Raw genomic sequence first — 24,239 nt, forward strand, 5'->3', positions numbered from 1 at the left:
TCTTCCATCCTCATCAACAGTTAAGAGCTCGTAAGGGACTCAGTAGCTCTGACTTGCTTGGAGATGTCACAGACTGAGGTCTCGAGAACACAGCTGCCTTTTCACAGACTTTCATTGTCATGCCCCAGGCTGCCTCCAGCACAAAGCAGGGTTTGCTAAAATGCAAAACCACAGCTAAGAATCTAGTCCGAATGGCTGCCAGTTATAGCGGTTTGACTTTGCTGCTCTGGATTCTGGTCCTCAACATCTCAGGTAAATAAAACAATGATGATTTTTTTTTTAAAGTGGTAAAGAATTTAAGATTAGCAATGACTTGTATTGTAAATGTCTTCTTTGTACTAACAATGTATTACAGAAATCTGAGTTTCATCTGCTAAATCTTGTACTGATGTTCTATGAAGCAGTCAGGCCGTTTTTGTCCCTGTATCATGCTTTTCACCTTAATTTTTCTTTGTATCCAACAGTTGCCAGATCATCAGAGACACCATTCAAGGTAACCGAGGGCAGCACCGTGATTCTGTCCTGTCAGTACTCTGTTAAGCAGCATGGCATGACCCACGTCTGCTGGGGTCGAGACTGTGGAACCTTTTGGTGCAATGACATCATCATTCAGACAGATGAAAGTGGGGTCATCTCAAAGGTCTCTGACAGGTACAGACTCATCGGAGATGTTCTCTCTGGACAAATGGACCTGGGGATCCAGCGGATACGACAGGCAGACAGTGGCCCGTACTGCTGCAGGATAAATATAGATGGACTATTCAATGACAAGAAGGTGACCTACACTTTAAAGGTTATAAAAGGTAAATAAACTTTAAATTTTATTTTAAGTTAAGTTTAAAGGCTTAATGGTTTTTAAATCTTTTTTTCCTTCCCTATTATGTTCTTAAATGCTAGTGAATGTAAAACCCAAAGTTTTACCATTATTTCCCAAAAGGTGCAGTGACAACAGTACCAACAACTACTACACTTCACACTACAGAACCACTACAAACCCAGACAGGTGAGTAACATATTGGTTCAAACCCTTTTTAAGCTAGAACAATAAACCAGTAGATCATTCTTTAGAAATGTAATTGTTGCAGAATTGACATTTTCACCGCAGAACTAATTCTATGTCTATATCCATACTTTACTTTCACTTGTTTTTCTTATATCTAATACTGTTAACATTTATTACCTTACTGTTAAGATTTACTAACAATTAAAAGAAATATCTTTTCTTTCCACTCACTGCATTTGTCTCTCACTGACATGTTGCTAGGGTTAGGGGGTTTGACATTTAGGGGGTTGCTCAGTTGCCTTGATGAAAATGGAACAACAATGTTCCAGTGGTATCTAAAATTTTTCTTCGGTGAATATTTTCATGCTTTTTTTTTTAAGAGTTTTGACTATTTGCTTGAATAATTTTAAAGTAAAATACAGCAATACATTAGAATAGCAGGAACTAGCTAACACTAGTAGTTGTGTGCTAACTATAGCAGGTGTGAGCTAACAATGTTTCCCCTCACTTGCCAAAATAGTGGGTTATTTTCTTGTTTTAAGCTTGAGGGTCAGTTTAGTTCAGGCAGACAGAGGAAAGACTTGTCCTGAAACCTAGAATTTGTCGAATTTTAGTTAAGAACTCTTTATTAATTAACAAGAGTTAATGAGATTAGATGGCTAACTTAAGCTTTTTTAATCTACAAAGTAATCTGATTAATTTGATAACTTATGTTCAATGCTACACTTTTCTAAAAATGCATATCTAGATATAGCCTAATACATGATTGACTAGTAGTTTAAAACAAAGTCTTGTAAGATGCTCTTTCTGCATGATCAGAAAACATGAAATGTCACTCACTGCTTTATCAGTGAGTCATCAAAAACCACACAGTCACTCTGTCAGTATGAAACTCAGTCACTTCGAGGGAAGTGGTCTTCTGAGCATATGCATTTATACACGTTTTTTTTCCTCCATAGTATCTCCGGCCTCAGATCAGATCAGCGATGCACCATTTGACATTTCTGGGCAAAACCACACCCTACACAATTCTAACTCTCTGGTGAGTATGACATATCTGAGTCACATCATTTATTATTTAAATGATTTCCTGACAAGCTTGAGGCAGTTTTAATTCACGCTTTCTGTGTGCTGTAGACTGATGAAGCGATAACAAGCATAACACTACAGATCAACATCCCCGTGCTATCTCTGTCTCTCAGTCTGCTCTTGCTTTTGGTGGGGGCCTTGGCCCTGCTGGCCTTTAAACGTACGTACCACTCTTATTCTGCCTTGTACCACGTAAAACCAATTATTTTTACATTGAGAAGTTCACTAATTCATTGTGAAGCCTCATCTCGTATATTGTTTTGCATTCAGGTGGGTTCCATACAAAGGTCATTGATAGTGGATGGTGAGTTGCAAAATAGCTTCTAGCTCATTTTTAACAAAGAGCTGAGTGTGTAATATTATAATAACCCATTTTTCTGCTCCATGATTTAGTTTGTCAAAAGAGCCAAAACACATTATTTACGAAATACGGACCAGAAGGCCAGTGGAGGAGAATATTTATATCCTGGAATAATTTTGCAGAGCGTGCCCACACACACACACACACACACACACACACACACACACACACACACACACACACACACACACACAGAGAGACACAGACACACACACACACACACACACACACACACACACACACACACACACACACACACACACACACACACACACACACACACACAGATTATGCAACATTGCTTTTTTACATCTGTTTACATGATTATAATTTAATTTAATCTTAAAAGAATGAAATCATATCAAATGGACAGATCTGAAATCTAAGAATATTTACCTAATAAATGTCAGGATTCAAGATTATTAGGCCTATTTGGAGACAAATTTACTTAGAGACATTCACTTGTTCCATTCTCAGATTGTTTTACATACAGTATTTCATGTGTTTATTTCTTAACGTAAGTAAAATTATGTATCTATATGTCTATGTTCTGAACCATGAGTTAAATCATTTGCCTTTTAAGCAACAAAAAGTGTAATGCTTTCTTCCACAAACAGAATTAACATGAACAGTTGTGCTACACTATGCTTTTGTTTGGATAATGCCCTATGATGGCTTGCTTTAACTTGGTTTACTATTCACTGTAAATGCTCACTGAATAGCATCGGTGATATGGCTCTGTAAAGGATACATAATGCTCTACATGTATATAATGCATTTTCATTCAACAATTGGCTGCCTGTCTCATTCTTATGTAGAGAGCTAAAACTTTTTAGCTGTTCATTATTCATTTGTTATATTTTAAACGTCAACGAATGAGTTACAGTAGAGCCTTTTACTTCAGATGGCTGTTATTTCAAGAGGTTTTGGATGCATTTAACTTTTTCTTTGGTTATTTTATGTTCCAATATCGAACAGTACTTACTTTCTCTAAAATACAAAGTAGCCTAGATTATTGTCCTAGCTTTTTGCCCTAACTTTAAAAGCTAATTAAAAAATGGAACATGGAAATCTTAGCAGAAAGAGGGATAAAACAAAATGTAAAACAGCAGAAAGTCTACAGAAATCACTACAGAAGGACTGTGGTCTTACTCTCTCTCTCTCTTAAAAAAAAAAAAAATATATATATATATATATATATATATATATATATATATATATATATATATATATATATATATATATTTTTTTTTTTTTTTTGAAGAGAGAGTAAGACCACAGTCCTTCTGTAGTGATATCTGCACCAAAGCTCAAACATTTTCACTTATTAACTGATGACCGCTATGACAAAACTGCTAAGTGTCATTTTGGGTGACTCTTTATCAGCAAAGCAGCATGTTGGCACCGCTGCAATAAGGCTAACTTCAGGGTTTAATCTTACTAGGTATATAATCTGTGTAATTCTGTTATAATACTCTGTGATTTTGTAGATTATTTTGCTGTACATATATATATATATCTACCAGTCTCTCTCTCTCTCTCTCTCTCTCTCTCTCTCTCTCTCTCTCTCTCTCTCTCTCAAAAGTACTTTCATATTTATGTATATACACATACATATTTAATAAAATCCAAGAAAAAGACCAAGATAAAGGACATGTTAGTATGTTCACCCTAGTAAGTTTGCAATTGAAAGTGCAGGCTCATTTAAAGTCACAGTGTTGTGAAAGAAACTAATAAACACCAGAGGTTTTATTAATTACCCACTCCTTGGGTAGTTTTTTCAATGCAAGTCAAATCCAACAGTAATTCATACATGATGCATGAGCTGTCCTTTTTAGTGCCATTTTAGTCTTGTTTAGTCTGGTGTTTCTTTGTATATATGATTGAAATATAGTTGTAAATAGTTGCTATCGAGTCTTGAGCCAGTGTTAAATATTTGACTCTTCTGTATATTTTCATTTTTATTAAACAGCATTGTGACGCACATTACCCTAAAATGAATGGTTTCTTACAGAAATAAAGGAAAGTGTAGTTTTCATTAGGAAACCGGCTGTCTGGTGACTTTATATACTATTGTTTAATTATGTGCTGCTTTATGCCACTTTTACGAAAAACTGGACATTAATACTCAATGTTCTGATTTAGTAGTGACTGACTTGTTAGTGTGATGTTAGTGCACTATACTACAGCGCCCTCTACTGAATAAACGTTGAAAATGAAAAATAATCTACAGTTAAAAACAAATTATTGTGCTGTATATGTTATTTTCAGACAACAGGATCATCTGCATCAATCATCTGTTAAATTATTTCTTCATTTCTGGAGTATTTGGTTTAGACTAGTTGTGTGAGGTGGGCATTAAAACTAGTATCACATGGCATGCAACAAAAGTCACATGACTGGAAGTATTTTATTATGCCAAAAGGAGCAAGTAGACAGATATGATGCTTGTGGCAAAGACAAAGAAAGCTCATGTTAGTTAAGATGCAATATATTATAGCATTCATCCCTACTAACTGCCTGTGCAGGTGCAAACAAAAAACATATAGTTGGGGTATAAGAACTGTCAGAGCCTGAAACCACAGACCATGCAAAAAGTCTTGCGTATTTTACAGTTCCAGTTCAGCCCAAAGGTGTTCAGTGAGCTTCCAATGTGAACAGGAGCATTGTCAAGCTGGAACAGGTTTAGGAATTTTAACTCCATTGAAGGGAAATCGTAAAGCTACAGCATAAAAAGACATTCTAGACAACTCTGGGGTTCTAATTTTCCGGCAACAGATTTATGAAGAACCATTCAAGGGTGTGATGATCAGGTGTCCAAAAACCTTTGGCCATTTAGTGTATATGAATATCATATATATATAAAAAAAAATGAGTAGGGGTTAGTGTGTGTTTGGATGGGGCTGGTAGGTTTAATGTCACTGTATTTAAATAAAATTGGCCACATTTGGTGGCTGTAGACATCTGTCATTGTTATTTTCTTTGATATATTATGTATAAACCTTTTACATCTAGTTATAAGGTATAATAAAATAAAGCAGAAGGTTTTCAAGTTCCAGTAATCAGTGATTAAAGTGAAATTGAGAAGTGACGTGTCAAATGGCTAAGTACAGTGACCCATACTCAGAATTTGTTCTCTGTGTTTAACCCATCCAAAGTGCACACACACAGCAGTGAACACACAACCAGAGCAGTGGGCAGCCATTTATGCTGTGGCACCCGGGGAGCAGTTGGGGGGGATTTGGTGCCTTGCTCAAGGGCACCTCAGTTGTGGCCGGCCCGAGACTCGAACCCACAACCTTAGGGTTAGGAGTCAGACTCTCTAACCATTAGGCCACAACTTCCCCCACTTTTTTTTTTTAAATTGTAGCACATGGTGAGACACTGTTTATTGTGAGACCTCTGTGTATTGTGCTGTGCTATGCAATTTTTTTAAGCTAAACAGCGCTATAAAGATGCTACCAGGAAACAGTTGGACTGTCTATAATGGCCTTTCTTGAGACCCAGCATTTTCTGTATTCTCAGTCATGCTCTGAGAATTCGCTATAGCAATAAGAGATTATAGTTAGGGAAATCAAGTTAATCAAGGGATAAAATATAAAAAACAGTAACCAAAGGTTAAATTTATTGACAGATAAATAAATAATGATACATTAAAAATAGGTCTGTCAGTTTTTCTGAATAGTTACTGAAGAGTGTTTATTTTTGGCTGAAGTACCGTCATGTGCTTCAGTGTCCATAAAAAAACAACCAATTAAAACATCAAATGTACTAGATACTAAAAGTCTTTGTCCAACTTATACATTTTTCACATTTTATAGTGTTACAACCTAGAATCAAAATGGACACCACATTGAATATACATAAAATATCCCATAATATTCAAGCAGGAAAGGTTGGTTTAGTGGTTAGCATGTTTGGCTAACACCTGGCACAATAAGGTTTCTGTCCTAAATACCACTCAATAAATGTTTTTTTTTGTGTGTGTGTGTGTGTCTAGAGGCTGCTGTGTGTAATAAAAAATCCCAGGAGATCAGCAAAAAAACTGAAACTCAAAAAAAATAAAAGCAAAATTTGCGAGAATCTGAAGCACACGTTTGATTCTCATTATCATTCGCAAAATCTTGTGTACATTTTATACATTAATGTTTTAAATGAAAGTTTTATTTTATTAAATACTTTTGCAAAAAAAAAAATTCATACAAAATCATTCAAAGAGAAAAGAAAAATGACAGAACTTACAAGTTCTCTTCCCAGGATCTTTAGGAAACTTCCTGAACAAGTTCCTCAGAGGGAGAATTTGTTCAGGTAACAGAGTCAAGCAAACTAAAAAAGTACAATTTTCAGAAGATATAATGGATGACTAACAGAAAAAGGCTGTTTTGTAACATGAAATGAACATAATTCTTTTAGTATATTTTTGATTTGATATTAGTGTTTATTTTATTATAGGCGAATGCTATTTTCTAACTGCTTTAAGATTTACATGACATGTATTTTTACATATAAAATAGCAAATAGCACCTTAGAGAATCCCACAAGCACAAAGTGTAGGATACACTTGATTAGCATCTGAAATACAATTGGAAATGCAGTACCTTTCTAAAATAGACTCTCCTTAATAGGAAATAGTGCGAGATTTCTTTCATAAGTGTTGCTGAGTCGGTGTGAAATGGAGAACCAAGGTGTTAGACTATCATTCGGAAGGCTGTGGGTTCAAATCCCAGATCCAACAAGCTGCCACCCCTGACTAAGGACCATAACTCTCATTTACTCAGCTGTATAAACTGTGATAAAGATGTAGGCCGCATTGGACAAGGGTGTCTACCAAATACCATAAATGCATAAATAGGTTTCCTGGAAAATATATTTATTGAATGTACAGATCGCAGTGCCCTGTAGTACACTAGTGCACACATGGATGAATGGAAGTGCATAACAGCGAATGGTCAGAGTTGTTGTTCACGTCCAAGCAGAATAAAACACCTCCATTTTCCAGGATGACATCTGTACGGTGCATGAAGCTTAATCTTTCACGTCACCTGTTCAGCGAGCATGCTGGATTACCGGCACACACAGGAAGTCTCAGAATGGTGTGGGATTATGTGAAAACAGCAACAACCACAAACCTCAAAAACCACAAACTCGAGCTGAATTACATCCAGTCAGCAAAAGCCTGGGCTTAAATGGACAAACATGAAATATTCAAGAAATCCTTACCTGACAGCACTGGGGAAGGAAATGCCATGTCAGGTGGCCACTTTTTATTTATTTATTTAATTTCAAATTTTAATTCCTTTTTTCTTTCCCTTTGAAACAGAAACAAAATGAATCTGGAACACACTCGACACCTGGCATTTGACTTTCTCTATAAAATAATTTCAAATAAACTTTATTTATGCATAAACTGAATCAGAACTTTCAATCTTATTACACATACAACAGAAAAAGACAGAAAAAAATACCTTCCACCCTTCAAGGTACCATCTTCAGTCAATCTGTCAATTTCAAACAAATACTGTACAATGCGACGTGTTCGGCATTTCAGTGCACCCTCAGAATTCAGTGGCTGGGTTTTTTTTTTCTGTTTCTGCCTCAAATACAGTGCATAACTCAAAGTACACTCAACGTATTCAGTTTTTAGAGGAATGCATTGTACAGGTTAAAAGATAAAAAAGAGACAGCAAAAAAGTAACAGTAGGAAGGACAACAGATACACAAGTCATTTCCTTCAAGAGTCTTTTTGATAAAGAAAAAAGGCATCTTAAGGCTTATGCTGAATTAGATATACTTTTTCTCAGGAAGTAGAAAGGCCCAAAGAGTAAAGTACAGCTCTCATGTTGACCTTTTTTTTTTTTATTATTATTCAAACTGAACAAAACACTGTTATTCATAACTATCATCCACGAAAGACTATTCCTACTAAGAAAAAATTGAGAAAAGAAAAAAAAAGACAAGAAAAAGAAAGACCGCAAGAAGCTCAATCTTCTGTCTTTCATGATTTTTTATTTAGAGAACGTCTAAATTTCCTAGCGAGTGTTCACCAGCGGCCTAATATTCACATCCTTAGAGTATCTTTGCAACTGATTCTGGAATGTTATATGATATTGGGTCAAAATCCATAACCAACTGCATTAACCTGTAATAACTGCTACTAGTCAACATGTCTTCATTAATGCATCAATGAGATTTTATACACCTGCACAGCTCGGGAAAGAGCAGCAGAGTTCCTGAGAGGCCTGCCAGTGTAGCAGGTGGTGAACAAATGGGTTGAATGCTGGCAATGCAAAAGAGAGGTGGTGAAGGGGGAGGTGTAGTTGGGGCATCCATTTTATGGGGCGTTTTTTTAATTCTCCTCAATGAGAGTAATGTCTAATTCTGTACAATCCCTCTCGAAAACACTTTGCTGTCCACCGTCACGAGACGAGTCTGCTTCTTCTCTCTCCTCCTCTTCCTCCTCTTCATCACTTTCGCTTAGCGGTCCGATACTCGTCCTTCCTAAACCTTCAGCGGGTGAACATGACCCTCTGAAGTCTCCAAAAAAAGGTTCAAGGCCCATGCAGAGGTCACCTCCACAGGCAAGTCTACCACGGTCCAAACAGCTGAGGGGATCTGTGCTTCGAGTCTGATGGGGGAAACAAAAAGTTACGTAAGAACACTAAGAAGCAGTAGAGTAGGTCTGCTGCAGTTCAATTAGACTTGACCTCGATTCAAAATACTTGAACTGACAAATCACAAGCACATGATTCTTCTTTTAAACTCCTACCAGTGAAGACACATACATAATTATTTTCTATGATGGCTGTACTCATGTCTGACGCATATGAATTGAAGAGAGCTTTAGCTGAGGGGATGTTAAGTTTAAAGGTGTTGGACTACTGATTGGAAGGTTGTGAGCTTGAATCCCAGGTTCACTAAGCTGCCACTGATGGACCCCCGAGCAAGGCCCTTAACCCTCAGTTGCTCAATTGTATAAAAAAAGGAGAGATAAAAAAAATGTCGCTCTACCTAATGCCGCAAATGTAAAAGGCTGAATGTGTGTCGTGACGATGTCACGTGACCCCGTCACGACACACATTCAGCCATAAATGTAAAAGGCTGAATGTGTGTCGTGACGATGTCACGTGACCCATCTTGACCCAAATCTGTGCTAATTTAAAAAAAAAACGTTTCCTTTCTGTGATTACAAAATCCTGAGTAGCATAACAAAAAGACTATCAAATGAAACAACTGTGATATTGAATAAAAGGCCATATGACGTTTCCATGGATAAAACAAGCCAGCCTCTTATATCTGTAACTCACAATCTGACTAGAACATTAACTACTCTACTAGACACTACAGTACTAGACACTACAGAACTAGACACCACATTACCTAACAGCAAACTGACTAACTGTCTAATGTCTAATTAATTTTATATTCCTTATATTTATTTGCCCACTGGCGAGTCATTACTGTTTGTTATGTGTGAACTAAAACCTAAGTCAGGTTAGAGTGCCACTGTGTTTGCTCACTACTTAGGGTGGTCCAACCTGCACTACTATAAACATCATAATCGAAGCGCACTCCTTGTCTTTTTGTTGTATATAACATTGCACGGAAAAATCTGAACTCAGTGTCTCTTGCTCAGTGGGTCACCCTGTGAAAGATAAGCCACCATACACATTTAATAAGATATTTTTACTAATAATTTTGTGAATTTTTATGCAGTATTCTGTCATTACAGATCACCACAGAAAAAAAACACTTGCTGAAATGTCGTTTTCAAATGCCAGCTTTCATGAAGCTTTTTAAAACTGTCTCTCACACAATCACAAGAAATGTGTTTATAGACAGAAAATTAAAAACTACCTGTGTCATTTTTGCGAAGTCTAGCACAGGCCTTGCACATGGTCTGTCCGGGTCCCTGCGACGCTTTAGGCCAGGCTTGAGCAGGAGGAGGTCACATGGCTGAGAGTGACAGCGTGGAAGTTGAGGAGGAAGAGCACGGCGCACGGAAGATGGAGTACTGCACGCGGAGGATGGCGAGGCTGGAACAGCCGGAGGATGGGACGCAGGCTGTAGGGGTGCCTGGGGTGGAGGAAGGAAGTGTGCGGCGGCTTCACGGATGAGCACGGGAGACAGCGAGAAGCGGCGCTGTGGAGGAGGAGGAGGATGAAGAGGAGATGGAGAGGAAGAGCATGAGGAAGCAGAAGGGAAGAAGCAGCAACAGGCACCACCTCCGGCTGCGTCACTCGGGTCCCAGGGGAAACTCCATGGTAGCGGGGAATCTGGGGAAAGGGCCAAGCTGAAGAAAGTGGGGCTCGAGGAAGAATGCAGAGAAGAATTAAGAGAGGAACTGGGGGCACGCAGCGGACACGGCCCCCCCGCGCCCCCTCCACTGTGGCATCGGCGGTTCACTGGTGTCCAAACCTTGGAGGCACTTGGCCGCCAGGTGTACCGGCAGCGTGAGAGGTCCTCCGGCACAGACAGCGAACGACAGTGGCGTTTTGGGGGTGGCGGGGGGGGAGGCGGTGGCCCGGGAAAAGACAGGTCCGTCACAGAGGTGCTCGGGGCGAGCGGACGATTCAGGTTGTCCCCCTCCGGCAGGTGGGAAGCAGAAGGTCCCAGAGGCACGGGGCCGGGGGGGAAGCTGGAACTCAGCACGCCCTGCAAACCAGAACTTGAGGAAGGGCAGAGTTGCCAATAACTGCTTTCTGTGAAAGAAAAAAATACAAAGCTGCATCAGTTTTACCCTCAGAAACAAGTGCTGTTGTTTCACATCCCAACTACACAAACCTTTCACCAAACTTATTGCCTCATTAAATATGAGTGTCCTAAAAAGTGAAGCTTTAATTCACACAGATGGGGTCTTGATTTTACAGATTTATCAGGCTTTTCAAGCATTTATCAAGCATTGTTTTTACATTAACACGGGTGGTCAGACAAAAAGCCTTGAGTCACAGACAAAAATATTAACAAGAACATTTAGCAAAACTCACCAGGCATCAATCCATCTGTGGACCAGCAGGTTTCAGCATGGCTGTGATGATCGTGCAAAGGCTGGGAATGTTATGACAAGAAAAAACAACATCGTTATATAAGAAAGAAAGGATCTGTGTGCTTTGTATTTAATATCAGCACTAAACGAAGATCGAAACCAAACTTTACCAGCTGTTGTGGTTAGTGCTAAAGCTGTGGATTAGCATCACCATAGCTCAGTGTGTGAAGCTCCAAAGTGAGGTCGACGAGCAGCTGAGTGAATCACATAGCAATGGACTTCTCTTCAGCATCTCCTCAGAGAACTCAAGCCCAACCAGTTTTAAACAGCTTCATGATCACCTGGGGAAAAGGGAGAGGCAGAATCACACACTGCTCAGACACAGATTAGACTCAAGATGGCATACACACACCAGGACGAATGAAAAAAATCATTCCGGATTACAATGAATGATTTTACTGTTAAAAGTTCTGGAGGTGTTAGAAAGGGTTTTATTTAAATTTTAGGCGCTTTGCTAAGACACTTATCTATAAGCCACCACTAGGCAGATGTACTAAAAATAGATAAAAATCACAAATACAGTGCAGAAATAGTGAAATGTAAAGGAATGTCGGAAAACCTGAGCAGGAAAAAAAAAATTGCCTTAAGTTTACTTTGAAAAACACAATTTTATTTTTGTTACAGAATTTTTACTAGGCTTCTTTCATACAGTGTGATAAATAAGAATCTGCGGTAATCAGAATCTAAACTGGCCTTAATCAGTAAATCTGATTTTTTAACCCTGTCCTAATAATAAATTAACAAGCTCGCTTATTTTTACTGTAGTCAAATTTGCCAACAAATCATACTCAATACAAAAAGACTTTTTTTTCATAGAATATTAGAAGAATATTAATGCATCTATTATCTGTATCCTACACAGGGTTAACACGGATCTTAGACACTATCCCAAGGGACTCAGGGTACAAGGCAGGTTACTATCCCATTACAGCACACTACAGCATGCTCAGTGTGTCCTGTATACACTAATTATATAGGATATAACAAACACTGTAGACTTTACATTCTGTGAATTACTGTCCATGTGATCCAGACATGTTATTATTAAACATAAATGTAATGAATACAAGTAGATTGCATAAATATTCACCTGTTTCCATCAGTTTTATACCTGTGTGCAATTAAAGGCCCAAGAGTTAACTAAAAAGCATTCAAAAGCAAAAGATCTTTCAAAACAAGACCAGGAAAAAGATCTACCAATAATAATCAAACAGGAGATGGGGATATTAACAGTAGTGCAAATTAAAATAAAAAGGTATAAAAGCTCAAATACGGTGAATACTTATGAAAAAAAAGTTATGTTAAGTTTCAAACACAATAGTCTTACTTTGAAAAGAAAAAAAGTACTCAAATGGTTAAATGTGTTCCGATATCTCCATCATGGATTATTTTTATATAAAGGCTAGTCATGCTTCTGAATATATTTAGCACAGACAACAGACACGATGGACGAGAGTGGCCTACACTACATTTGCTGCCAGTTAATACGGGTTTCCACGATTCTCAAAAGTCTTCGGTGCAGCTCTAGACTATCCCAGGCCCACTAAACTCAAAGCTATTTTGTATTTGTACATACATTTATGGTGATCCCCATGAAGTGAGTGGAACACGTGATTAAATTAGTCATTATGCTTTCTTCATAGCCGAGTTTTTGGTTGCCATTTTACCAGTTTGCACACTTTTGATCCTAGTATAAAGAGCACAGTCTGGTACTGTTAAATAGGGTTCGTGCTATGTCACGGTTCATTATGGTGTATGATCCGACTGTTCATTCACCAAATACCAATTAAAATACATTTCGATTACTGATCGAGTTAGTTGCTCCGGTGCTCATCCTGAATCATACCGCAGTTTCTTTTCTGCATAATCTACTACTGTTGGATTGGACATGTCACATAACTCTCCATGCTCATGACTTTATCCTTCATGGTGGTCAAACACACAGACAATGGCATTACTGACCAAATCAAAACAAAAGTGTATTTTTTGGCAAAGCAATTCTGCACACTGTTAGTTTTTTTTTTCCTCCAGCACAATATCTTTCCTCACAGTAACTACTTCAGAAGTTGTTTTTTTGTAAAAGTATACGTCAAAAAAGAAAAGCAAGTAAGGTATAAGATGGCCACTTTGTCTTTTGTTTTTGTTGTTTTTATATAATTATGTGTAAAGTAACTTTTGTATGAATATTTCAGATTCAATTACATTTTGTAGATCATTATAGGTTATCACAGTGTATAACGTTTTAAAACTTAACACCTCTCCTATGAAAAATGCTCTTGATAAGACTATCAGATAAACATTTGAATGTTTTCTGAGCCTGCACATGATGTTTGGATGAGTGTAAGAATATCAAAGATGTCTGCAGGTTGAATATTTGCCCTTTTCCTTTCAACCGCTATCTAACATTGAGACTTCTGTACCTTATGTACACGAGTACATGTCCAGTGTTTAGAATGGTCTCGACCAAATACTAGAGGGGAAGATGATGTGAAACCCATCCTAACGAGGCAGGACAAGTCACATGTCCAGAAATCCTGATTTGAAACCACATACTGTATTACATTTACATTTCTGTCATTTAGCAGACACCCTTATCCAGAGTGACTTACAATTTATTTCAATTCATACAACTGAGCAATTGAGGGTTAAGGGCCTTGACAAGGGGCCCAGCAGTGGCAGCTTGGTGAACCTGGGATTTGAACTCATGACCTTCTGTTCAGTAGTCCAACTCCTTAACTACTAGGCTAACCACATCTGCCTACATATTATGGAGCAAGAATCTGAATACGAGTTGTTATGCTTCTATTTTGTCTCATGTTCTAATGTAGTTTCCTGTCTAAACATAGCCACAGAGCCAAATGTATAGAAGCTACTAAGATCTGAGTGACTTGAAATATCTTGATTGATACCAAGTCATATACAACACCTAATACAGCGCATCTCATTATTTTCCTAATTCATATCTCAAAAAAAAAAAAAAAAAACAGACCAAAGACTATAATTAACTGCTAATGAACCGGAAGTGACGGAGATGTAGAAAGAACCCAGTCAAATGGCAGCCTGCCTGGACAGTCATCTTGATAGACCGTCTAGAAAAAAAAACACCCTGTCGTTCATTTTTCAAATTACATTTAAAAACAAAAAAAGGCTTAAAGACGTGTTTGCTGTTGCATTCCTCTCACATGTGTATCTTAGCATTGCACTGATTTATTTAGCTAGCTAACGACAATACTGCGGTCAAAGCCATGTCATGTTTGTACTGCAAAAAAACGAGTAAAGCATCATTAATATAACAAGACAACAAGTCATTTATGATGTTAGTCTAACATAAAGCAAATCTATCAAAAGCAGCATAACCCTTTCGTCCAGATCCGTATGATATCGTCACATAAACACCACGGATTCATAAGCTGCCTATCAGGATGGCAATAAACATGGCTGACATCACAGTATGTACATATCAATATATATACAGTAGATCGGGATGCTAGGTTATGGCTATATGATATACAGACAAATAGCTAAGTAAGATACACAAATGATCTAGAAACGACACGCAAGGTATGAAGTCATTTTAGCTGGTGAATCTGAGCAGAATAAGGGATGAGCATTAGGTTTATCTGACTGCCTAGAAAGCAGCAGCAGCAGCACTCACAAGCACAGGCCCTGAATCAGTCCAGCCATTCAGAGCCTGCTAGTTATCAGGCAAAGCAAACGTGTCTCCTAAATAAACAACGCTTTAAACACATCCTATACGTATAACAGCTACGTATGATCATTAACAATCACCTACGAGTGCAGAAAATGAGCATTGGCAATTTCTTAAGCTAAAACAACAACAAAAACAACAACAACATGCATCTGTATTGTGTATGAAAGCGGTTAATTTACACCACACACGATAACACACGCATTATAGACGATTTTATGGACGTTATTTCTTTTCTCTGACTTACCTTGCGAGCATTCGAGGATATATTGACATGTTTTATCAGGGCAGACGGATAAATACGGTGTATTATTGCTAGCATGAGCTCAACCGATTCAGACACAACAGCCTCGCTAGCTAACCAGTGCCGTTAGTGAGCTATTGTGAATAGCCGTCCTCTTTATGCACACAAACCTCTATAATAACGTCCAGGATTCAACACTAATGACCGATAGAAATGAATGAGGGATTATACAGATTTGCGACTCGGATTTCGACATTTGTCCGCTTTGTCACTGCTAGTAACACTGAGAGAAACGGTTGTAGAAATTCACTAGTGTGTATCCGCAGAGGCGAGCTAGCCCCCCTCCCCGCCCCCGCTGGAGCGCGCGGCCGCGCAACGCGAACGCGCGCTTGCACATGTCATCCATTTCGGCTGCTGAACACAGTGATGTTATTAGCACGTGCAGAGCCGATCCTGACCTCCCTGGGGCCCTAAGCAAAATTCTGCTAAGGGGCCCCCCTACCTGACCCGTGAGCCATGTAAACCATTTGCCACACATTCACACTTGCACTGGCAGCACAGCACAGATAAATTAGCTAGTCAGATAGACTAGAGACAAAATCACATCAACTTAACTTTACTGTTATTTACTCTTGCTGACATCAAACTTGAAGAGAACACAAGTTTACCTGATTGCTGTTCTCGCATTTCACTCTCATTTTGTTTCTTTTTTCTCTTTTCATGGCCAGATGGATAGCTCCATTGCATATTGTCATCTACACAGTAAACATTAGCACGCGCTGTAAAATGAAGCAGGGGGAGGCGGGGCCTTGCATAATGAGCGAATTCGGCCGATCGGCTCTGACGTGTATAAAATGTTTTTATTTAAAAGTCTCTGACGTGTATAAAAATGTTTTTATTTAAAAGTGAGTAGTGTTTATAAAGAACAAACCACTTGAGGGCGTGCTGTAAAAGGAAATTAATCAACACAGAATCACACATTTTTTAGATATTATAGAAGATTTAACACTTTCTGAGCAAACAGACTCAAGAATGCAACATCACCAGGTAAGAAGTGACATCTTTTGAAAACTATATTGGATATTTTCTCATTTGTTGGTTACTTTTAAAACCACAGTCTTTACGTGCAGTAAAATTCTAGTTTTTTAAGAGTAGAATTATAAGAGTAGAATTATGAGAGTAGAATTATAAGAGTAGAATTATGAGAGTAGAATTAGAATAAAAATAGAGGGAAAAAATGTGTACAGAAAATTTACAAATACACTCACAGACACAAGTCTTGTCGCTGATCCAAATTGTAGGAACAACAGATAATAACTAGATGTGACTAGATGTGACAAGACATTTGTCCAAACAAAGTCTGACCTTTCTGGCCTAATTAAATAAATAAAAATCAAGGCATGATAAGATTTTATTTTGGTAAAATAATCGTAATCTAGAGGCCTTTGCCTTTCATATAAACCACTTCTGATTCCAAATAATCAACTAGAAGTCAAGTTATTTGTTGGTCCTACAACTTGGATAGGTGACAAGACTTTTGTCAGGGAGTGTATAATATATGAACACAGCTTGGTGGCAGATCTGTATTCATGCATTATATATGCTTAACCAAACTCACAGTATAAACATTTACAGAATCAGAATCAGAACACAGTGACATTATTAGCACGGGAATAAAAATGTTTTTATTTAAAAAGTGAATAGAGTATTTAAGGAACAAACCACTTGAGGGGGTGCTGTAAGAGGAAATTAATCAACACAGAATCAGAATCAGAATCAGAACACACAAGGAATTTGGTTCCAGCTGTTCCAGCGGTCTAATCAACACAGGTTAAGCTGTCTCAGTGTTACGAGCTTAAAATTAGTAAAATTGAGATTTTTTTGGATATTATAGAAGATTTAACACTTTCTGAGCAAACAGACTCAAGAATGCAACATCACCAGGTAAGAAGTGACATCTTTTGAAAACTATATTGGATATTTTTTAATTAGAATTTTGTTGGTTAAATTTAAAACCACAGTCTTTACATGCAGTAAAACTCCAGTTTTTTAAGAGTAGAATTAGAGTAAAAATAGAGGGAAAAAACATGTACAGATAAGAACATGATCTGTGTTCATGCATTATATCCATCAATGGATATGCTGATCTTGCAGCTCAATGCAACTTAAGAACATAAAGGAACTTGATATTTGTATTAGGTTTACACATTCTTAAAAGTTCATTGGCACTGACCAAACAGTGATGGGGACAAGTATTTCTCCAAAGAACCATTGAGAAACTCATTTTCCAAATTTTATAAAACCAAGATACAAGTTTGGTCAAGTGAAATATTAACCAAGTACAAAATACTTGCAGTTACAGCACAGTTTAAAAATGAGTCTGAGTGTTAGGCACTCATGGTGCCATGGTTATATTCATTAATGACAAGGTGAAACATGTATCATATCTTTATTAGGTTTGTTTTCTACTACTTAAAGATGTACAAAAATATGCAGGGTACAAAAGAATTGTAAGAATTACCAGCAACCAAGTCAAAAAAGTGGAAACCAGGGGACTGGATTGAAAAAGAGAACAGCAAAACAAAGTGCTTTAAGGGGCAGGATTGTAGAGTGAGACAAAAGGCTCTGAAAGTGAAAATACAACTGTGACAGAACAAATAAACATCAATGAACATAGAATAGTGAAAACTGTTGTGCTGGTTAATTATAAATCCATGTTATAAAGATGCCCTTTGATGCTTAACCACCGCTAATGTGCTCTGTGCATGCAACAGCTTGTGATACAAGACAAAAAGGTACACATGTTCTCTGGAAAACATGGTTTCATACATGGTCTGTCGAAATCATGGTAAGTCAGTAAAATCTCCAGAGTGGCTGTTCGCTCCGCAAGGCAGTTTCACTGCACGTGTTGTCAGTCTCCAGGAGAAACCTCAGCCATCCCAAAATATTCTCCTCAGCAATTAAGTGACTATTAAATGCGTAGCCCAGTCCAGAAGATGGGCCTTGCTGGCTTATTGATTCAGGCTGCACAGAAAAAGGAAAACAAAAGAGGAGGGTGAAAAACATGTCCGAGACACTGCTTGAAATTTACAAAAGATCAAATCTTGTTCCACTTGAGACAGGAAGGTTTCAAGAATAGATTGGTTGAGCCCTCACTGGGTTGAGCAAGTACAGAAATGTTGAGGTCAGAGGTTTCAGCCTACCTTGCCTTTTTATTTTGTTTCCTGCCTGTCAGGAAGCTGGTGATCCACTGACAGATGGAAGGGGGTATAGTGAGCCTTAAGAGTTTGGAGTGGAGAATTTACGGAATTATAGTATTAAAAGCCGAACTGAAGTCGACAAAGAGAATTCGGGCGTATGTCCCTGGGCAGTCCAGGTGTTTCAGTATGTAGTGCAGTCCAGTGTTGACTGTGTCGTCCACTGATCTGTTTGCATGGTAGGCAAACTGTAGGGGATCCAGCATCTGTTCTGTTTCAGTCTTTAAGTGGGCCAATACCTGCTGTCATGACGACAGATGTCAGAGCGACAGACCTGTAGTCATTCAGTCCAGTGATAGAGGGTTTCTTGGGGACCGGGATGATTGTGGAGAGTTTCAAGCAATTCACACAGCTCCAGTGATCTATTGAAGATATGGGTAAAGATAGGAGCCAGTTGGTCAGCCAGTTGGACCCCGTCTGGGCCGGGAGCTGTATTAATACAGAACACTGTGTCCCCTGATTACTTACTAGGGCTTTGAATCACGTGATTCTTTTGTTAATATTTATGCATTAGACTGTTTGTATGTTCGCATTTCTTTTGAGAACAATATTCAGTATTGTTTATTTATCTAATCGTTTTCATAGACAATATGGGTCTGAACGATTCGATTCAGTTTCGATTCCGAGCCAGTTCGCAGTGACGCATTGATTCATATATTGCATATTAAGAACCAAAACTGTTTTTTTTTATTTATCAATTGCATTCTCATTTTTCACTTGAAAGGAATCACGTTACTTGCTTATTTCTATTAATGAGTTATGATATAAAAATTAAACATTTTTTTTAAATCAGAAATGTTTGGGATTTATAGGTTTCGAACATTGAAGTAACTGTCTTCTGACGGATAAGTTAATAATTGGTTGTGGTTTATCTTTACCTGTAACTCCATCCTGTGTCTCACAACAATATGTAGAATCCTGTGTATAATTCTATAAAAAAGTCTGAACTGAAAAGAAACTTTTTTTATGTTTTTAACAGGCACAGAATGATTTTCGGCGCAAGTGGGACAAGGATGAGTATGAACAATTGGCTCAAAAGCGAATCACAGGGGAAAGAGAGAAAAAAGATGGTAAGTACATTGTCCTCCCATGCTTTTCTATGCAATTTAGGAGCGCAGAGGCAAGCTGACCGTGTCTGTTTTGACTGCTTATAAAAAATTAAGTAAATATGATAGCCATAGTCTAACTTGTTTCCAACATATTAACATATATTCTGCACAATTTTTTGTAATATTTGGTATAATAAACCTCATTTATATACAAAAATGCAAAAAAAAAGAAAAGAACAGAAATTTTGAATTATTTGATTATTTTCACTATAGAAGCACAAAAGTTGATGAATTATTACAGGCTGGTTATATTTCAAAGCCAGGACATTGTTTTGAAACCATTTTGACCATTTTTAATGTCGGCAAATAATAAAACCTGTTTTTTTCCAGGTCAAATTGACTTGAAGTGTATTATAGCATCATCAATTGTTGACAGAATAACTTCATTCCTTGGCAAGACTAATGACAAAACTCAGAACAATCAGTTTAGGTCTTGGGGATGTGGTAGCTCAGTGGTTAAGGTGTTGGGCTACTGATCGGAAGGTCATGGGTTCGAACCCCAGGTCCACCAAGCTGCCACTGCTGGGACCCTGAGCAAGGCCCTTAACCCTCAGTTGCTCAGTTGTAAGTGACTCTGGATAAGGGTGTCTGCTAAATGCCGTAAAGGTAATGTAATGTAATGTTGTGATTTCAGTGATGGTCAAGACACTAATAAAGTGGCCAATGAGTTTGTGTTGAATTGATTCATTTATTTCTGTATTCGCTTCTCTAGGCAAACTCGTACCCCCGGTCAAACTAGCGCCTCTCCAGCCCAGAGACTACAAGGTGGATTTGGAGTCTAAGGTTGGAAGGACCAGCTTCATCACAAAGACCACACCACAGGCTGAGATGGGAGGGTAGGTCCTGATGAACATCTGCTGAACTAGATATATGCAGAAGGCCTACATGTCCTTTTTTTACATTGTCACACTGCATCTCTAAACTCCACATCAAACCATTTTAGTTATTTACTGCTTATTTGACTGTTATTTACACACCACTATAAAATAGGGATTTCTCTGGAGGCGTGGGTAAAATGGCAAAAATGTCATTACAATGGGCAAACCACTGTGTATAAGTGGTTTGCACATTGGTTTACACAAAATGGCAAAATGGTAAAATGGCAAAAATGTCATTACAATGTGCAAACCACTTATACACAGTGGTTTGCCCATTGTAATGACATTTTTGCCATTTTACCCACGCCTCCAGAGAAATCCCTATTTTATAGTGGTGTGTAAATAACAGTCAAATTTTCAAGTTCATGTCAGGAAATTTATTTGCATGCTTTCTGAACAAAATCAGCCCCTTTCCAAACCCTGTGCATCATTTCATCAAAGACCATGATTGTAAACTGTGACATCATGCAGTATTTTAATACATTTTCTTAAAGGTGATGAATTTGACATTATAAATTAGAATAGCTGTAATATTGACTAAAATAATCCATTTACAAGCATCCCATGTTGATGTAGTAACGTGTCTAGCAATGTTGAGAACAGCAACATGTACATGAGAGGGAATTTTGCATATGTGCATGTTTATATTGAGACTGAAGTCATTTATACCACAGAGTGGTGTCAGAAAAACAAATGAACCTTCTAAGCGGATCAACACACTGATTGGACAGTTTAAAACTCAATTCTGATGAAAACATCAATCCTAGCAACACATTAGTGGCTTCAATGCCGTTTTATTAGGTTGCCCAATTTTTCCATGTGGGTTTTACACTACTTCGGCAAGTTGAGTGATCAGATCACAATTTGCGTCCCATTCACACCCTGTTCACTTGTGATCTGTTTAAACAGAGGCTGATATTAAACAGCCTCTCACCATAACCCTCTCTGTGGACAGGGCTCACTCTGTAACTTTACTTTTTTATGTTTCATTAGTATGTCTCATAAGTGATGCTGTACTTTGTCCCTTTAGGCACTACTGCAATGTTTGCGATTGTGAGGTGAAAGACTCATTCAACTTTCTCGATCATATCAATGGCAGGAAGCGTGAGTATTCACTTTTTTTTTACCATTTTTTAAATTTACCATATGCAGTAGGTAACACACGTTAAAGTTTGCTTCTTTCTTGTACAGACCAGAGGAACCTGGGAATGTCAATGAGAGTGGAACGCTCCACATTGGAACAGGTTAAAAAACGTTTCGAGTTTTTTAAGAAGAAACTGGAAGAAAAAAAAAAGAACAAATTTGAAGAGCAAATGAAGAAATTGCAGGAAGAGGTGGGTAATGGGATCAAGCTTATTCTGACATCAGGAGGGTTGTTGGTTTGGTTTCAGAAGGAAACGTTCTGAGCTATGAGAAAATCACATCATAGTAAGTTTGTAATTGTAATACTATGTATAGATATAGCCGTGACAAAGAGACACAGAGATCTGGTGACATGAGCGAAAGCCCCTAGGTTGCAAGATATGGATGTGAACATGACAATGTTGAGAAAAGTTTAACTTTATGCGAATACGGAGTGATTTCTTGCAGCAACTACCAATGGAATTTACGACAGTAGCGTGCACATAAACAACACACACTGCTTCTTCTTCATCTCATATGATATAATGCATATATACACTGCTGAATCTTATACACAAACACCAAATTTGCCTCCATGATGTTTCATTTTAGCTGCAAGAAATCTCCTGATTTTTTTGGCCCACATGCTGCTACACAATACGATGAAAGCATGTAGTAGGAACACCTGCTGGTTACTTCATAGTACAGCGACTGGCTGTTCTATGTTGGTTATGTGTACATGTGTTTTTTGATCCATTATATAATCAAACAATCTACAAAGACGTTTTACAGTCTTCATCTGTTCAGTTAGAGCGAGTCTGTGTCCATGATTGCCTCATATTCCCGTTCTTGCCTGACAGGCGTTGAACCCCATGTGGTCGTCTTCTGTAGCCTGTCTGTTTGATAGGTTGTACATGAGATGCTTTTCTGCTCACCATTTATATAAAGCATGGATATTTATGCTGCTGTCAGCTCGAATCACTCTGGCCATTCTCCTCTGTTATCCCTCATCAACAAGGTGTTTCTGTTTCGTTTTCCCTCAGTTCTGATGTTTCATGTTAGTATTGACATGAAAGTATCTTCCTCATGAAACACTTGAACTAGCACTTTCTCCCCTGTTTGTTGTGAGTGTGTATTTAAAAAGAAGAAAAAAGGCTCATGGTATCTCCAGTCTGTAACCCAGTGACCCAGAGTTAATGTATTCAATAATAGAGACTTAAAAGCACTTATGTATGTCGCTCTGGATGAGGGCCTCTGCCAAATGCTGTAAATGTATTGACTGAGACTCTTTCATCAGTGTTCATCTACGTATACAATGAAGAGTAAGGTCTTCACTAGTACTTTATTACACACTGTGTAATATTTGATAGACAGCCAAATTATGGTTAGGGACTGAGTAAATACTGATCACACTTCACAAAGACCATTTTGTGAAATGCTTAATTAGATTTTTTAATTTGCAGAAATGGGGAAGGACAAATGTGATTATTTTGAGCTACTCTGACTAATTCTTAGAGAGACGCAACAGTTCTTCCCTCTATATAAAAAGCATAAATTCTAAAGATCTAAACCTTAATCTAATCAAACACAGTGCACTGAAGAATTAATGATGTTCATGTTGAGCAAAAATCAAGAGTGCTACTTTAATCACTTCTATTATATAATCATGAGAATAATATAACGAATTTATTTCATTCTGTTCTATAATACTAAACTACATATTATAGAACAACGGAATGAAATACATGTGCACAATATATACATTTTAAAATGGGATTGTTGTATGTGTATGTTTTCAGGAGGAAAAGGCAAAAGCGTACAAAAGGGAGAAGCGAAATGAAAAGAAGAGAAGAAGAGAAGAGAGGAAACGAAAAGCAGAAGAAGACCTTGAGTTTGAAGCAGATGAGGAAATAGCTGCTGTAATGGGATTCTCAAAATTCGATTCCTCCAAGAAGCCTCATTGAATATGAATGTGTTGCAGGTACCAATGCTGAGGCCTCACTGCTCTGTTTAGCTTGAGGACTGGTCTGATTTTTTTTTTTTCTTTTTCTCAAATGCACAATGAGAATACAATGAAAAAATTCAAAGCCAACAACTAATCCACTTATTTTGCCATCCTTGGTTATTTGACATTCTAGTACTTGTCTAAGTCTGGTGATTTAGTATTCCAATCATTTGTCCAGTCTCTACGATTGATTTGAAGTTACACAGTAAACTAAAGCAATATTAAATTGATCTACTAATGAATCTCTCACTGACATGAGGTAAAGTGTGTAGGTACTAAAGGATAAAACATACTTGATTTTTTTTTTCCTCTGCTTTTGGTCCTCTTTTAAAATTTGAATGTTTGTTGACACCTTTTTTTCATTTTACATTAAAAAGCTTTTAACCTTTGTATCTGAATAAATATTTAATTGCCATCAG

At 37.8% G+C, this 24,239-nt stretch overlaps 3 protein-coding genes across 5 annotated transcripts; 2 read left to right on the forward strand and 1 right to left on the reverse strand.

The window, feature by feature from the left end:
- Window positions 1–68: 68 nt before the first annotated feature.
- On the forward strand, window positions 69–3,603 carry timd4 (T cell immunoglobulin and mucin domain containing 4). The gene is made up of 7 exons (XM_027156122.2): window positions 69–252; window positions 465–803; window positions 938–1,003; window positions 1,963–2,045; window positions 2,141–2,252; window positions 2,363–2,396; window positions 2,486–3,603. Exons 1-7 carry the CDS (start codon window positions 120–122, stop codon window positions 2,565–2,567), a joined length of 849 nt encoding a protein of 282 aa, XP_027011923.2. The 5' UTR covers window positions 69–119; the 3' UTR covers window positions 2,568–3,603.
- Window positions 3,604–7,829: 4,226 nt separating this feature from the next.
- Window positions 7,830–16,166, reverse strand: fam53c (family with sequence similarity 53 member C). Of its 2 annotated transcripts, none has more exons than XM_027156523.2 (5): window positions 16,118–16,166; window positions 11,607–11,777; window positions 11,438–11,498; window positions 10,308–11,152; window positions 7,830–9,078 (listed from the first exon to the last, which is right to left on the reverse strand). In XM_027156523.2, the coding sequence occupies exons 3-5, from the start codon at window positions 11,442–11,444 to the stop codon at window positions 8,800–8,802; spliced, it is 1,131 nt and encodes a 376-aa protein (XP_027012324.1). In that variant the 5' UTR covers window positions 11,445–11,498; window positions 11,607–11,777; window positions 16,118–16,166; the 3' UTR covers window positions 7,830–8,799. The 2 variants fall into 2 exon arrangements, with proteins under 2 accessions (XP_027012324.1, XP_027012317.1); XM_027156516.2 differs by lacking the exon at window positions 16,118–16,166 and adding an exon at window positions 15,453–15,825.
- Window positions 16,167–16,289: 123 nt separating this feature from the next.
- LOC125139863 (zinc finger matrin-type protein 2-like) lies at window positions 16,290–24,235 on the forward strand. Of its 2 annotated transcripts, none has more exons than XM_047805724.1 (6): window positions 16,290–16,496; window positions 19,686–19,776; window positions 20,528–20,651; window positions 21,724–21,797; window positions 21,885–22,027; window positions 23,615–24,235. In XM_047805724.1, the coding sequence occupies exons 1-6, from the start codon at window positions 16,482–16,484 to the stop codon at window positions 23,777–23,779; spliced, it is 612 nt and encodes a 203-aa protein (XP_047661680.1). In that variant the 5' UTR covers window positions 16,290–16,481; the 3' UTR covers window positions 23,780–24,235. The 2 variants fall into 2 exon arrangements, with proteins under 2 accessions (XP_047661680.1, XP_047661681.1); XM_047805725.1 differs by lacking the exon at window positions 16,290–16,496 and adding an exon at window positions 17,200–17,393.
- The last annotated feature ends 4 nt before the right edge of the window (window positions 24,236–24,239 follow it).

Source organism: Tachysurus fulvidraco, chromosome 21 (genome assembly GCF_022655615.1).
Source record: "Tachysurus fulvidraco isolate hzauxx_2018 chromosome 21, HZAU_PFXX_2.0, whole genome shotgun sequence".
In the NCBI taxonomy this organism is placed as follows: domain Eukaryota; kingdom Metazoa; phylum Chordata; class Actinopteri; order Siluriformes; family Bagridae; genus Tachysurus; species Tachysurus fulvidraco.

Coding starts and splice junctions, on each gene's coding strand:
- timd4 (XM_027156122.2), top strand. CDS start 120: ATGCCCCAGGCTGCCTCCAGCACAAAGCAGGGTTTGCTAAAATGCAAA. Junction 253..464: donor TCTGGTCCTCAACATCTCAG/GTAAATAAAACA, acceptor TGTATCCAACAG/TTGCCAGATCATCAGAGACA. Junction 1,004..1,962: donor ACCACTACAAACCCAGACAG/GTGAGTAACATA, acceptor TTTCCTCCATAG/TATCTCCGGCCTCAGATCAG.
- fam53c (XM_027156523.2), bottom strand. Junction 9,079..10,307: donor ACTTCGCAAAAATGACACAG/GTAGTTTTTAAT, acceptor TTCCCCCATCAG/ACTCGAAGCACAGATCCCCT.
- LOC125139863 (XM_047805724.1), top strand. Junction 19,777..20,527: donor GGAAAGAGAGAAAAAAGATG/GTAAGTACATTG, acceptor TCGCTTCTCTAG/GCAAACTCGTACCCCCGGTC. Junction 22,028..23,614: donor TGAAGAAATTGCAGGAAGAG/GTGGGTAATGGG, acceptor GTATGTTTTCAG/GAGGAAAAGGCAAAAGCGTA.